The sequence below is a fragment of the Dryas octopetala genome, chromosome 9 (assembly GCF_963921425.1).
Source record: "Dryas octopetala chromosome 9, drDryOcto1.1, whole genome shotgun sequence".
NCBI lineage: Eukaryota > Viridiplantae > Streptophyta > Magnoliopsida > Rosales > Rosaceae > Dryas > Dryas octopetala.
Genome location: NC_141374.1, coordinates 16,013,492 through 16,029,752, shown reverse-complemented (window position 1 = coordinate 16,029,752; position 16,261 = coordinate 16,013,492). Strand labels below are relative to the sequence as shown.

General features: G+C 33.3%; 2 protein-coding genes across 2 annotated transcripts; one reads left to right on the top strand and one right to left on the bottom strand.

The window, feature by feature from the left end:
* Window positions 1-7,572: 7,572 nt before the first annotated feature.
* On the top strand, window positions 7,573-9,941 carry LOC147274805 (uncharacterized). The gene is made up of 4 exons (XM_086227511.1): window positions 7,573-8,017; window positions 8,613-8,693; window positions 9,200-9,339; window positions 9,438-9,941. The coding sequence occupies exons 1-4, from the start codon at window positions 7,709-7,711 to the stop codon at window positions 9,691-9,693; spliced, it is 786 nt and encodes a 261-aa protein (XP_086083637.1). The 5' UTR covers window positions 7,573-7,708; the 3' UTR covers window positions 9,694-9,941.
* Window positions 9,942-10,943: 1,002 nt separating this feature from the next.
* On the bottom strand, window positions 10,944-15,976 carry LOC147274804 (spermidine synthase 1-like). The gene is made up of 10 exons (XM_086228364.1): window positions 15,751-15,976; window positions 14,857-14,933; window positions 14,530-14,652; window positions 14,107-14,211; window positions 13,909-13,981; window positions 13,724-13,795; window positions 13,339-13,537; window positions 13,099-13,228; window positions 12,788-12,829; window positions 10,944-10,964 (listed from the first exon to the last, which is right to left on the bottom strand). Exons 1-10 carry the CDS (start codon window positions 15,974-15,976, stop codon window positions 10,944-10,946), a joined length of 1,068 nt encoding a protein of 355 aa, XP_086084490.1.
* Between the last annotated feature and the right edge of the window lie 285 nt (window positions 15,977-16,261).

Genomic DNA, 16,261 nt, shown 5'->3' with positions numbered 1-16,261 from the left:
ACACCTTAAAAACAAAATCAACGATGGCTAGTTTCAAATTTTGGGTTGCATGCGGATAAACATAGACCAGAGCTAGACCCACCCAAATACCCAATTGAGTTGGGTCGAAATTTTAAATTCAATTAGTATACGTGTATGGAAAAGTGCCACTATTATGATGAGTATATTAATCAACAAGTGACCTCTCCATTGACATACTCAAGACATTAACATATTATACCACCAACAAGAAATTCATAGCGTAAAAAACCATGATAAAATATGACCCCCAAAATAAAAAAACCATGATAAGGATTGGGGATTTCAAGCATGCAATTCATTTTAAAACATAAAATTATAATATTGGTAAAAACACATAAACACCCATCTAGTTAGTTATTGAAATAATTATTTCAATAATATGATTGAAATCATTTGTTTATATTTTATTTATTGATACAAATAATATGAGTGGAAGTACTTTTGTGTGAAGCAGTTTGCTCAACAATACTGTTACTAGAAGCATGTAAAAGGCTTAATTAAAAGCTCAAATACTTTTTGTTCTACATTTTTATTTGAAAGAGTTTAATATATGAAGAATCCTAAAAAATTGTGCGGAAATGTGAAACTCACACAACTACGTAGATCTCACACTTTCTTTACAAGAAGTGAGTACATACAAGTGAGTACAATGTGTATGTTTCATATAATTTGTTTAAACAGATCAATGTTTTAAAAATTAGTAAAACTTTCATATATAACGAATGTGTTTTTATTTCTCTTATTATTAGCCCTTGTAATTAAGTAAGTTATATACCATTTTTTTATAATAATCAAATTTTTATTTCATATTCATGGAGGGATAAGATAACAAAGTACAGTACATGGCAACATGCAATAGCTAATCAGAAAGAATCAAAGATGTTCAGACCAAAAAAAGAAAATCAAAGATGTAGCATTGGGGTAAATGGGTAAATAGTCAACATGAGCTGTAGCCAATGATTAACAGGTGTGTAAATTAAAGTATATAAAACTTTTTTTTTTAAGTGAACAGAATATAAATGGTATTACAATAATTAGAGTTTAGAGGGAAACCACATTTATTTGGTAGGAGAGGGAGTGAGGGACAGTACACGCGGCTGCTCGACGCCTCGACCACGCAAATTCCCTGCTGTCACATTTATTTGGAATTTGGATAAGATCGGCTTTTACCCTTTTTACCACTTTCACCTTCTCACATCCGCCAACTTGTCAACTTGGATTGTGGGTGACATGCACGCGCCATTAAGTCGGTGCGTGGAAATTTCTCGTGCACGACACCGTCTTGTAATGGAATTAATTTCTTTCTAAAACGTTCTCTGTCGTAGTGTCGTGTTATTTACTCGTGAGTCGTGACACCAAACAAATTTTTTTATTTTCTGACGTGGCAATAGAATTATAAAATTACATTTTTTTTTCTTTTATATCAAAGGGATATAAACCTTGACCTACTTTTACTAATCATAATAATCGCATCCTCACTCTTCTCGAGCACTTGTTTAGTCAAAATGTTTTCCAAACATGTGGCATGTTATGTATTGAATCTAAGAGTTAACTAAGCACAATGATTAGTGAGGTTTTATATAAATTCTACGCTAATCAACAATTATATAATCATTTACCTATATATGAATGAATATTTAATTTAAAATTAATTAGTAATAGGTGTAAGGATCCAAAATTTATAAATTATTATGCAATACCTTAATTTATCAATGTGAGATTATCTTTCTCAGCATGCCCCATCACGTATAGTAGCATTTAAGTCAAACACGAGAACAACATATGTTGGATGACGTGGAAACACCTATGGTCATTTGACCAAACATGTAGGTTGTCAATTTTGATACCATTAAGAATATTAGAGCATCCAATTCAAATCTAATTGACAATAAATAAGGAGATCTAACACTTTATAAGCCACTATATATTAAATGTCTCTTCCCAACGTGAAACTCTCTCATATTCCCAATACTACTATGGCCGATTTGTCACCCAACCTACTTACAAACCTAAAGGTTTGGCCCTGTTCTATTCGAAGAATGACCCACCCTTATGGCAGGACTTATTCAAATTTTAATATCTTTACAAGTGAAAAAAAACATAGTATTTATTTATAATCACAAGGTAGACCATGCAATTAACACAAATAATAATGTTGTCTTGCATTTAAAATTTGAAAAATGATCAATATTGGTTCGCGATAATATAAAGTTGATTGATGGAATAAATTTCAAATTCATTAATATGACAAAGGGATACTCAATTGTGTATAGACTATATAGCTATTAGCTACAAACAAAGCAAGCTAATTAAGTCAAGTATATAGGGTTCCGACTTTTCTTAACAAGACAAAAGGAAGTTGAAACTTAAACTTAAATTCAATCATACATTACATACATGTGTGTTGGACTTGGTTGTAAATGAATCCACGTAGCTTTGGCCTAGCTTGGTTGATTATTCAACCCAAGTTCAACCTCAAGTCAAAGGTGATAATCAAATATGAATTTGTTAGAGGAGTAAAATCTTGATGAATTAAAAAGAAGAAAGAAAGAAAATGAGGGAGTGGCATATGGATGTAATAATGAGGAAACAGAGGTCCCTCTCCTGGAGTTGTGCAGTTCGATGCGGATAAAATCTAGGAGACAAGGATCTTTAAATGCCTTTTTCTCTTGGCTCATGAGTCATGACATCTACGTAGGACGTACTGAGCGAGCCTAGTCCCATTTTCCTTGGTCCTATATTATCCCACATTTATGAATATTATCCTATTCTTCTTAATAATCCTATTGGATTGGGATTCGGGACCCCTTCCTCCACAATCTCATCCTCTATCGACCTTTCACACTCTCGGACTAATTCTCTTGTGTTTCAGCTATTTTGACAATTCTACATGCCACACATGCACTTTGCTGCCTTCTGGTTGGTTCTTTTGGGCCCACGTCACCACACCCCTAGCTTCCTAAGATTTTCCTATGCCCACCCACCTCTTAAATCTTAGGTGCCTTTATTCAAAGATTCACGTATATGTACAATACTACTGTAACTTGAGTAATTTTAAAAGGATCATATTTTTAGATCATATCCGTGAAGTACATTATGATCATTTTTAGATGCTTACATTATGATCATTTTTTATTCGCAAATTAGGTTGTTTGGGAATCTTATACTCATGCTCATTTTAGGGGATGATAATGAATATTTTTCATTTAAGTGTTTGGAAATGCTAGTCATGATAACTAGGAAATTATTACCATTTTTATGTCTACTTATAAAGATTAAATGGTCAACATTTCAAGTGTTTATTTTGTTGACCATTTAATCTTTGTAGGTATTTGTTTATGATTTATTTAATTTTTTACAATAATGATCTTTTAATAAAAACTTTAAAATTAGACAGTTCAAATCGTTGAAATCTTATATGGAGTAGGGCCCAGAGGTGGATCTACAATGGGAACAACGGGGTCAATTGACCCCATAAACCCATAAATCCTTGGCTTGAGGGAATTTATTGACCCTATGCACCCATGGTGTTTGGTGCAATGTCTGAAAGAGGCAAAGGCCAAAAAGATACAAATCAAGAAAGAAAGGTGAGCTAGATGGGTTGGGCTATTTTTATTTTTTTTTTTATAGACTTTTTTACATTTTACCCATCTGAATTTTAGGGTCAATTTCACTTCATCACCTAAAAAAAATTGTGCAAGTTTACCACCTGAATTGAAAATTTGTTGCAATGTATCACCTCTTGCTCATTTTGTCTAAACTTTTGTTAAAAATAAAAGTGTTTTGATCTTTTTTAAGTTCTTATTGTTATAATAAAAATGATTTTTTTTTATATTTTACCCGCTTTGACACAATAGAAACTAAATTGAAAAGACTAAAACACATTTTTTTTTTTCAACAAAAATTTAGATAAAATGAACTAGAGGTGGTACATTATAACAAATTTTTAATTCAGGTGGTAAACTGTCACAAATTTTTTTTTAGGTGGTGAAGTGAGATCGACTGCAAAATTCAGGTGGGTAAAATGTAATTAAGCCTTTTTTTAATACTTAACTTGCCAAAACAACGTTGTTTTGGCAAGTTCATTGAAAAAAAAACCAAGAGCTATGCAAACCATCAATCAAAAATAGGCAGAGGGAAGAGGCTATTCAAAAACACAAAGACAAAAAAAACAAAAAAATGAAGACTGAAAGGAGAAGGCAGCTCGCCAACTCGTCGACTCTGCTCGCCGCCACCCTTACATGTTTGTCTTATAGTCTTATTTCTTGTTTGGATTTGGAGATTTTAGGTTAATTGAGACTGTTGGGTAATTAGATTTTTACAATTATTTTGTTAATTGGATTTGAGGATTTTAAGTTAATTGGATTTGGGGCTGTTGGGAAATTTGATTTTTGAAATTATTTTGTAATATTGTGTTATTTTCTATGAATGAAGTTTTTGTTCATTAATGTTGAAGAATTTTTTTTACCTAAAATAAATATTTGTGAGTTTTTTAATATTGATCCTATGACATTTGATTCCTGAAACCACTACTAGTGGGCTCTATCAAAATATTGTATCAAAACTTGTGTAAAAAATAAAATACCACGAATTTGATTCCTAAAATATTGACATATCACTCGGTACATAAGGTGGTTCTTACTTCTTTGTCACGAGGAGTTGAGGACCATGTCAATTCTATTAAACCAAAAAAACAAATATTATTTGGACAAAAAAAAAAAAGTAAAAGACGGAAGGATCAAGGATAGAAGAAACTGTATTATTATAAGATGAGAAAAAAGGGCGGGAGTGGGACCCGCTGGCAAGCCTGGCATGTAGTCTCGTGTCTCAGGAGTGGAAGTGAATGCGTGTGGAAAAGAGAAGAAGGGGCGTGGCTCTGCCTTCGTCTACAGTCCTTATCCGTTAAAAGACCAAAGAGTGGACCAGCTGTGGGTCCCACTGCCACCTCCCCCATCCCCCATATCCTTTCCGTCTGATGTTGTCCAACTCTGCCACGTGCAAAAGCTGCTGACGTTTTCCTCTTTATTTCTTCAAGTTTTTCAACCAAAAAAAAAAGAAAAGAAAGAATAATAATAATACAACCAAGATTTGCATTTGAAACTTGAAAGTGAGAAAAATCAAACAAGACCTGCACAGAAACAAGGAACATGTTGCTTCCAAGAACTTATTCTTTGATTTTTCTAATGAAAATATAATCTTTTTGCTTTTTGAATTTTATAATGAGGTGGGCAAAGATTTTAGACCAACCATTTGTTTTTGGACTAGAGACCAACCTTCTGGAATAAAATTCCTTGGATTGGACTTTGTTGGCGTTATTTTTGGGATAGAGCTGGGCTAAATAGTTCAATCGGGCCACACAAAACTTCAATACAAAGGATGATACGGCACACACATTTTTTTTTTAATTTTTCTCTATTACGTGATGATGTGTATGAGAGTTTGAACGCTATCTTTCATTCAGTATTTCTTGTGCGTTCTTTAGACTTTTAATTATATAAATCTATGCTTAATAGTATATTAAAATTAATTTTCAAATATTTATTTAAAATAGAGAATTATAGCAATGGTCCTAAAATTTTACCTCGTGTATTATTTTGGTTTATAAACTTGTTTTTGAATTCTATAGTCTACGAACTTTTACCTAGATATAACTTTAGTTCATTCCATCAATTTTATTTATATTTTTCATCAATTTTAATCATGTATATCACGTTGAGAAAAGAAAAAGAGGTGACTTACCATTTTTATTTTTCAAAAATGATCCGATCACATGCTTGACACGTGATTAAAATTGACAAAAATAGTAGATAAAATTGATGAAATAGACTAAAGTAATACACGAGTGAAAGTTCGTGAATTATAAAATTTTAAAAACAAATTCGTAGATCAAAGTGATATTAAGATAAAATTTGAAGACCATTGTTGTCAGTTACTATTATTTAAAATAAAACTATGAGACACCATTACAAACATTCCAACCTTAAATATAGTCAAAAGTAGGAATGAACATAATTTAGATGACCCGGGCACATTTTTATACCAGAAATAATATTAGAAAGAAAGAAGAAGAAAAAAAATGATAACAAAAAGGAAAGGTGTACCTTCTAATATTGGTTTGACCTTGTCAAGTCTCAACCTAACTATATGTCTGTATCTAGATTATAGGCTTTTGTAGGTTTATAGCTATCCATTTCATCCTTGACAAGTTGACAACAATAACAAAAGAAAGCAACCATAATCATAACGTTTTAAGAGGAGAATTTGGCTAAACCAATGTCATCTTCCTTCAACGAAACACTTATGATGACGAATTTTTTTTAAATTTTTTATCACAAGTGTATACGTTTATGTATTTATCTCTTTCATAAAATTTACTTGATGAGAGAGTTAGATATATAAACTAGGGGTGGCATTTTAACCGTACACCACTAAAAACGGCCGAATCAAACCGCTAAAAAATCGTAAAAAATTGTGTTAACTAAAGAAAGTCAACATCGTAAAAAAAACCGAACCACACCGGTTCTCTCCGGTTTAAGTTCCGGTTCCACACCTCATTTAACCGCACCGAACCACACCGCATAATTGCAAAAAATATATATTTTTATATTTGTATACATATATATATATATACCATTTTATATATTTTTTATACATATTTATACCATTTTTGTATACTTTTTATACACTTTTTGTACACATTTTTATACACATTTTATAATTTTAGTTATACCCATTACCCTATATAATAAAATTAGTATATTATTTATAGTTTATACTGTATATACTAAATTTTTTAATTGTTTATAGTTCTAAGGTATAATATATAATTATATACTATATAAGTGTATAGGATATATGCCATATAAGGTATATGATTTAAAATTTATGGTATAAGGTTTAGAATATGGTATAGGTCCTATAGGATATTAGGGTTTATGATATAAGGATTTAATACTTATGGTATAGGGTTTGGTTGCAACTCATCTTTCATTCTCTAAACCCTAAGCTTTAAAATTTTATATATTCTATATACTCTATATAGTCTAGTTACATAAACTAGTTTGCCCAACCAAATCCAATTGCTCAATCCCCAAAACATATGTTTTATATAAATTATAAAACATTAAAAAAATTTAAAACATATGTAAATGTTACAAAACCGCAGTGGAGAAACGCACCGCACCTTGAATGGTCTGGTTTGATTTGGTTTGGTTTTTTTACTCCTTTTCAGGTTTTAAACACCGAACCGCACCGCGTATGAATGTTCAGCGCGACGCCCAATTTCGGGGGAGAAAAGGACCGAACCGCACCGCGCCCACCCCTAAATTACAAACATATACACTCGTTGTTGCATGAAAGTTTATCCACGATAAGATAAACACACACCAAGTTTCTTATATGACTGCTCACACTCACATAATGCATGAACTCTCTCAATGTTAATGGACCTGCCCCAGACTCGGCCCAAAGCCCTCACCTGCTCTAACAAAACAACCTTAACTGTCTCTCCCCGAGTGAGTCTTCGGTGGGGCTTGCCCCATAGAAGATTTATCCGTCTCTCCCCTAAGTCCTAAGTGCTAACAATCAACACAGTTGAAGACTTGAAGTGATGAGCTTAAACTCCAACCTCAAGCAGAACAGCTTTAGCTCCCCAACAAACCCAGCTGGTTAGCCAACTTGGCTAGCCATGCCAGGCCCTGGTCCGCACCTCATGTACGCCATGGGTTCGGGCCTGGCTCTGACCACTCTCACCACCGGCAGGTTCAGCCCTCACCACACCCTCTTATACACCATCAACGCCTTCTTTGGCCCTGACATCGGATCCTTCTCCGAGTGGCTCGGCTCCGTCATCGGCTTCGGCTTCGGCTCCAGGCTAGCCGACGCCATCCACCACCCCTTCTACTACGTCCTCATTCTGGGTCTTCCTCTGTGTTTCCTTTACTCTTGGGTCTCCAGAGCTCTGCTTCACAGCTGGGTTCTCGATTCCTTCTCCGGGGTGAGTCAGTTGACCTCAAATATTTTCCTTTCTTGTTTTGCTGACAAAATATGAGAAAAAGGAAAAAAAGTATAAATCTTGAACCTTTGGGTGCTTCTATTTTTGGAATGTACATGTCTTGACACTCATGAAATCCAAGATGACACTATGTTTTTTTTTTTTTCCTGATATATAGATCTTAGGAGAAAATCAAAGTAGTGATATGAACTTTAATTAAGGTATCCTTGTTTCCTAATTAGGATACTGCATCTGGATTTGAATTTAGACTTTATTTGATCAAGCTAATCTATAGTTGATTTATCTTCTAGTTCTATTTAACAGAGGTCTATTATGCCTCATGGATTTGAGTTTAGCTGGGAGATTGCAAAGCTAAACTCAAATCCAAATTAGTTCTTACAATTGAGGTCTATTAGTTCTATTTATATAGATTGTTTAATGTTGCTTTCAAGTGGGTTCTCAATTGTAAGAATTAATTTCATGGAAATTGCAAAGCTATAATCTTTGTTTGATCAGAAATAATAATGCAATTACCAAATGTGTTACAATAGGCCATTGCTGAATGCAGCTTTATCATTTCTTGTGTTTTATGGTACAGGTGCCCCTTACCAAGTTGCAATGCTTGTTGTTGGTGTCAGCTGGTTCTTTGTCACACTTTTTCCTTGACCACTTGTTTGAGGTAATATAGAGACGCTGATAACCTAGTTTGCTCGTTGTTCCCTTGCATCTTGGTCACTTTTACATTTTCGTTAATAATAGTTTGTATGGTTGGTATTGTTGTGTGCTAGAGTTGATTTAGAATTAGCAAACTAAGAATGATTTACCTTTAAGACGTACGGCACCATGAGTTAAGTTTGGGAGGATTAAGTTTTTTGTTTTTATTTTTTTGATCAGGGGATTGATGAGTTATATAAAGGAGTCTGAGGTTAGATAGGTTCTATATGTAAGAATAGATTTGATACAGATTTCTGGCTGCTAAATAGTTGAGGCCGCCACACATTTGACATACAACGACAGTGGTTTTCATTCATAGAAGGTCAATTCATGTATTCTACTTTCTGTTTTGTTTATTTAAGCTTTTATATCTTTTTCCCCCAAAAGCATGTGTTAAGGATCTGAAATTTCTTTTGTTGGGGGTTAAGAATGATCAATTGATGGGCCATGTATGCTCGTTTAACTTTACAGGAAAATGGGCATTCATCAATGTATACTTGGATTTTGAGCACGGGTTGGTGGGAGGGCCGGGCACCTATTAACCCTGATGCTGTTCTTGTAGTTGGCCTTTTATGCACTTGCTTAATTGGTGGCTTTATTTACATCAACAGGTGCTTTTTTGAGGCACTGCATATATATTTTGTTTTCTTTTTCGCTAGCATGTGGCTGGTCCTTCACATATATGTTGATCAATTGTTTTGGAATGCAGAGTTAAGCCCCACAACTACAAGTCTAGTAGCAAACATTCATATCAATCGGTGAAACTAATTTCCGTTATTGCAAGCCTCTACTGCTTATGGTGTGTAAGCCAAATATACTGGGTTAATCCTCGTCGGCCAGCAGTTGGTGAAGAGGCTGATCTTGGGGTTCTTGTGTTTCTAGCCACTTATTTCTTTCTCCCTCACCTTTTGTGTATATTGTCCATGCACCCAAGAGATGTTGATGCAGAGCAACTTCCACTGTAACAGTAATTATATTTATAAAGAGGACATCCCACTTTCAGGTATTGCTAGAGCCGTTAGTTTTGTTATGTTGTAACATGTTGCCTTGATTAGTATTTTGTATCTCTTTTTTTTGGCCTGATTTTCAAATATGTATCTCATTAGTCATTACCATCTTTTATACTGATACACATTTACACACCTTGGAAGATCTTATTGATTGTACTTGTACTTGTACCTTGTAATCCACTTTGGTTGAAACCCTTTTTGCACTGTTTATTTATTGAAGAAATGATGATTAATATTGGATATATTATTGTTAGAGTATGTCTCAAATTCCTAGTGCAAGTTTCTTGTTTTGGAAAGGTATCAGTTTGGTTATTTCTGGTCCATCATGGAAAGTTTGATTATTACTTGTCTAAGGAATTGGTTTAAAGGCTTATATATTAATCTTAGTATTAGCCTATTAGGGATGGTTTTTGACCGTAGCAGTTTGGGTTTCTCACATGAAGAGTGAGGTGTGGACTTGATAGAGGCACAAAGGGTCTGTCTGTGCCAAAGAAAGGCCAGCCAACACCAAGAGAGTGTGCCAAAGAGAGTCAGAACAAAAATGGGTGCAAAGTTATGGAAGACACTAAAGAGAGGGAAAGAGAGAAGGGTGTATTTAGAAACTTAAAAGCACATTTGAGATGCTGTCCAAATAAAAAGTAGTTCATACCACAGTTTGTTTACTTCATGGTATAAAAACAAGAAAGACAACAGTTTCACTTGGATGACAAATGAATCACAGAAGCCATCCTTTATTAGTTGTTGGGTTTTTTTCATATTTAGTACCTGAACTTTGACCATTGTCTTAATGTGGTACATAAACTTTTATTTGTCCCAATTGAGTACCTAAACTTTTATTTTGTGTCTAATAGGTACCAAAATGAATTTCTGTTAAAATTATCAACAAAAGTTAGGGGCAATATAGTCACTTCAAAAAATTTATATTTTAATTTTAATTTTTAATTTTTTTTGTTTGTTGTGTGTTTTTTTTTTAATAATTTTAAACATATAAAAAAAATAATTAAAATATACTTTGACTATATTGCCCCTAATATTTATTGACAATTTTAACAAAAATTCATTTTGGTACTTATTAGACACAAAATAAAAGTTTAGGTACTCAATTGGGACAAATAAAAGTTTAGGTACCACATTAAGACAAGGGGTCAAAGTTTAGGTACTAAATATGAAATAAACCCTTAGTTGTTTGCTGTCTTGTAGGTTTATCAAATTTTGGACCCAATAGCCTTTTTAGCAAAAGATGGCAGCAGGGGTATGCAGCAGTATGGATCTGCAAGAGTGAGAAAGGAAGAAACCAAATCCATTAGGAACCCAATCATCCAAAACATGAGAGAATACCACTAAAACATCTCTGAAAAGAAGGAATTAGCAGTACCTCTGAGTTGTAGAACTTGGGGGGTCGCTCAGTCATTCCCATTCCTTTGAGTGAACCAAACAATGAAATTCTTATTCCATAAAAGTAATTCCATTCCATTCTATTCCTTCAAACCAAACACCAAACACTGAAATTCTTATTCCATGAAAGTAATTCCATTCGATTCTATTCCTTCAAACCAAACACCACCTAAAGCTTAAAGGCAAGCCATTGGACAACAGTCACAATAATGTCACTAAAATCCTTACTAATTATCCATGTATAAATAAGTACTTGATCAATATCCAACTTACACACTCACTATATATCTCTTCACACCCATTAAGTAATCTTCACCAATTTTATAAGAAAAAAATGAATCAAATTTTATTCATTAATACAAAAGTGTTCCCACAGTGAGAAATGGCTGCAATTGACCTGAAGCTTTTCTTTAACCCAACGTGAAGTACCTCTCTCTTAGATTTCACACCTCCATCTTTTAATATTCATGCAAGTCGTGGTGTGTGAACTGGTTATTAATTACAATACAATTCAAAAGGTCTTCATGGCAAAAAGTGAATCTTAGAAACTTTTCCCTTTAAAGCAAGTCTTGTATGATCAGTCATCACTAGCTAGCTTTAATGGCCGAGGGCCCCTAGAAGGGGGCAAAAACCAAAACAATGGGCATGCAGCTCCACCACCCCCATTGTATCGTCAGACACCAAAAACGTGCCTTTTGATACAAGATAAGGCCAATTAAATGTAAAACATTTACAGTGACATGTAACATGCATATGTACATATATACCAATGGATACTTTTGTACTCTTTAAATTCAAATTTATTCGAATTCGAACTCATTCTACAATTTATTCTTATATACCATACTGACATTAATATACCAATATATATATATATATATATATACATATACACCACACATTATATTCACCCACCAAACCCACTTGAATAGACAGTAGTCACAATACCAACTATTGTTTGTTGGCCCCTCGTGTATATATTGCCTTGCGCACCATATACATGCATGAGAGAGATAATGCAAAGACAGAATATTTTGGAAGATTTATGAGCATATATTTTATACGTTTGTGCTTGTCAAGTTCTAATAACAATCACTTAAAACTCATCTTTTTTTTTAAATTAAAATTCTGATGCAGTGTATGAGCTATACCATACAAAATTAGAGAGGTTATAGGGAAAAAAAGAAGGGAAAATCAGTTGTCTAGTTAGGGAAGTAATTAATTTATGCCACACATGCAATCGGCAATTTGTATATAATAAAAATTGTAAATTCATCACATTCGAATTTAGAACAAACGAAATTATATAAGCTGAGAGAGGAGTTCCACAAGCACATATATCATTGAATACAACCATATATTCTTTCACCAAAAAAATACAACCATATATTTTGGAATTACAATGAAAACACAATCATGATGTTGGGGTTTAGATAGATTTTGCTGGGGTATGCGTACGTATATGTGTATGTGGTTTATATGGCAAACAATAATATTTCTAATGATCAATAATAATTGATATCGTTTTCTTCTTGAGTATTCAGTACTTGTGGCGATGCCTCATCCAGTCATCCCCATGAGCTGCAACTGTATCGACTCCATTCACAATAGTACTATCCACTTAATTTAGACCCATTAACATTCACTGATTCACCTTCTTTGCAAAAGATGGCAAACAAAATGCAGCCATGTGCACCTGATCGATGATCAATATTAGAGGAATTCAGAAGGAAAAAAAGATGGAGTAGTCATGGAGAGTACTAGAGGTTATATGCTATTTATACTATCTCAACTAATCATTTTGTGTATTATCCGGCCAGTACTTTCGTGGGTTTGTTTGAAGAATCGTGAATGTTACCATCTGTTAGAGAAAAAATTATCAATTGAAATAATACAAACAATTTCTCATAAAAGGTTGAGGGATTATTTTATTCACCCCATGAGAATTAGGAATTGCGCAAGTACCTCTGAGTTGTAAAATTTTAAGGGCTCATTTGCTACCCCATAACTAGTGTTGGGGTCTAATGGGTTGACTGGATTTCTGAAGTCCACGAATGGGCCCTCTGTGGAGCAAAGCAGGAAGCCAATGACGCCACTGAAATTAAGGAAACTGAAATATTAGTATTAATTACTAATTAGCAACATTTTTTACATAATTACAGATTAATTTAATTAATATCCATGCATGCATGCATGCAGATATGCCTTGGATATGCAGGAACAGTTGTCCATGCATAGTGGACAGAGCCTTTGAATATCTGGCGACATTTTGTGATGAGCTCTTCAATGTGTAAAGAACGAAACCATATGCTCTCTGCTTGGATACACATCACTCCCCCAGGCCGCAGGGATTTTCCCACCAATTCAAAGAAGGGACTCTCCTCCATAAGCTCATGATCAGGCCCTGCATATATTACACATTATCATCAATCATATCATACTATATATATAGACAATAATGTTCTTTTAACGTACAATTACTCAATATGGATCGTTGATTATGTTGACTATTAACTGAGTTATTAATTTGTTATATGTATGACTTAGTTATTAATTTGTAGGGGGAGGAAGTATGTGTATATACACGTACTTATTGGGTCAAATGCATCCACTATTATGGCATCATAGGTTCCTTCTGGAACAGATTTAAAAAATGCAGTACCTGCAGCAAATTAATTAAGATTCATTAATTATGATTATCATTAGAAAACACATAAAAATTAATAAAGTTCCTTTATTAAAAAGTAGTAGTAGACTAGTAGTGGACTTAATTACCATCTTGAATGTGAAGTGTTACACGAGGGTCCTCGAATCCAATAGCAACAGAAGGAAAAAATTTCTTGTACACCTGAAACATTAATGATCGTTCATATATATATATTTAATTAAATTAATTATTAATTGCATGCATGACTCAATTAGGTTAATCTTTTTTCTTTGATAAAAAAAAAAGGTTAACTTTTTGACTCGTACATCAACCAACATGGCGTCTATTTCGCATATATCAATCTGTTCCACAGAAGAGTGTCGAGAAATTTCCCTTAAGATACCCCCATCTCCTCCTCCAATGAGTAATACCTGCAAAACAGGGACAGAGTAAGTAGGTGGCAAAATGATTAAAGTAGTTATATTAATTGATCAGCTTAATTGGCAAAACTAGCTACTAATTAATTGTTATAATAATTACTTGTATATATATTAATTACACTTAATTCAATTAATTCATTTCACCATGAAATAATTAACTTGAATTATATTGGAATTAATTATGTCTGAAGAAATGTGTAACATTGACTCCTTTTCTTTTGCTTTTTTCTTATAATGAATTACTTATTTTATATATATATATATATACAAATGTGTGTGTGATGGAGACTTTAAGAGAAATTAATGAACCTTTTTTGGGTTAGGAATGGAGCAAAGAGGAAGATGGGTAATCATTTCTTGGTAAGCACACTCATCCTTCTCAGTCAGTTGGAGTGCTCCATCCAGAACAAAAACCTTCCCATATGCTGTTGACTGCAAATAATTAAGATTCAATTAACCACATTGGTATATATATATATATATAGTTAGTTTTAATAAGTTATATTATCAAATTATTAATTTGAATCCCACATACATTTAAATGAGAACATTAACTTCGATTGATAGTCTGATAACATACAATGTGTCATACAAAATATATTCATTATATTGTGATATAACATGACGACTGTTTACCTGAAATACCATCAAATTTTGGTACTGAGACTTTCCTTGAAATAAGATTTTTTCTACCTTCAAAAAGTGTGCTTGCCCTACAAGATATATTCGAATTAACAAGTTAATTTCAAAGCTATATATCATATATGCATGCCAGCATTTGTTTTATGGACTAAAAATGTGAAATTAGGAAACTTTTGTTTGTTTACATTGAAGCATACATAGGAACAGGACATATAAAAGAGAAAAATATTCTAGACAGATATAATTACTACAAGGAAGAAAAGCAAAAATTCACAAATTAAAAGGAGCCACTTGTATTGCAATTTGGCAGTAACCCATGCACTGAAAAGCACCACAAAAACGTGTCACACACTTTCTTTTTCTTTTTTTCTATTTTATTTCTTCTTTCTGATTATTTTTATTATAGACCTTCTTCCTCATAATTAATTAACTTTTGAATAAAAGGCCTAAAAATTAATTTGTCACTCTGGCGATGGCTAATTTCCGACCACGTACTGTTTATAAACAAGATTTGTAATATACATTTACACATAACTCCACTGGGTGAAGCAAGAGTAAGTCGCAACAAATTGAAAACAATGATGAAGCATGCATGCACATGATCATATATATGTCTTTTTGGAAGAACAAGCGAAATTTTCATTATGGTAGAAGATTATGGAAACCTTGTGCTGAAGACAACATGCAAAACAATCAAATAGCTAGTTACAACTCAAAATATGTAAACTTCTTGAAATTAAAAAAAAAAAAAAAAAAAAAAAACTAAAAAATATAATGCAATAATCTTAAGTGAAAAATGAATTGAATTAAAGAAAGTCATACACAGATACACTCATACATATAATGAAATAACAAAAATGAACCTCATTTAATTTAAGTGAAACCCACCTGGCCAAATGGGACAATATTCAGAAAACCATCCAGGAAGCTTGGGATGATCAATAAGATCATGAGGCTCCTTATTATTGCATTCAATTCGGGTACCTGAGATTGGTGGAGCAGAAAACACTTCAGCTTCACTGTGATCATCACCATTACTGACCACCAGAACTCCATGATCTTCTTTTGGCTTTTTAACATGCAGATGAGCAGTACCACTCTTGATCATCTCCATAACTTCTACTCCTTTGTGGTGGGTTGCCTTTGATATGCAGATATATATTGTTGTCTGCAGCTAGCTCTGATCTGCAGTACTTGTAGTAGTAGTACTTCAGCAGTCCAGCTCTCCAATAACACCAAATTAAGTAATGTATACTCCAAACTGTCTTGTCCAATTTGGAGATCTAATATTGGATTCTCTCACTAATTACTTTGTCTACACTGTTCCTATATATTCTGTGAGGGGGCAACTTCAGCTTCACAATTGACAAATCAAAGATATCTGTTTCTAGCTATGAAG

Bases quoted from the DNA above. Each gene is read 5' to 3' on its own strand.
- LOC147274804 (XM_086228364.1), bottom strand. From the start codon at position 15,976: ATGGAGATGATCAAGAGTGGTACTGCTCATCTGCATGTTAAAAAGCCA. The intron at 12,830-13,098 runs GTACTTGCGCAA...ATCATCGATCAG, and splicing joins TAAAATTTTACAACTCAGAG to GTGCACATGGCTGCATTTTG. The intron at 10,965-12,787 runs GTGAATCAGTGA...TTTGCTAAAAAG, and splicing joins TGCCATCTTTTGCAAAGAAG to GCTATTGGGTCCAAAATTTG.
- LOC147274805 (XM_086227511.1), top strand. From the start codon at position 7,709: ATGCCAGGCCCTGGTCCGCACCTCATGTACGCCATGGGTTCGGGCCTG. The intron at 8,694-9,199 runs GTAATATAGAGA...TTAACTTTACAG, and splicing joins TCCTTGACCACTTGTTTGAG to GAAAATGGGCATTCATCAAT. The intron at 9,340-9,437 runs GTGCTTTTTTGA...TTTGGAATGCAG, and splicing joins GGCTTTATTTACATCAACAG to AGTTAAGCCCCACAACTACA.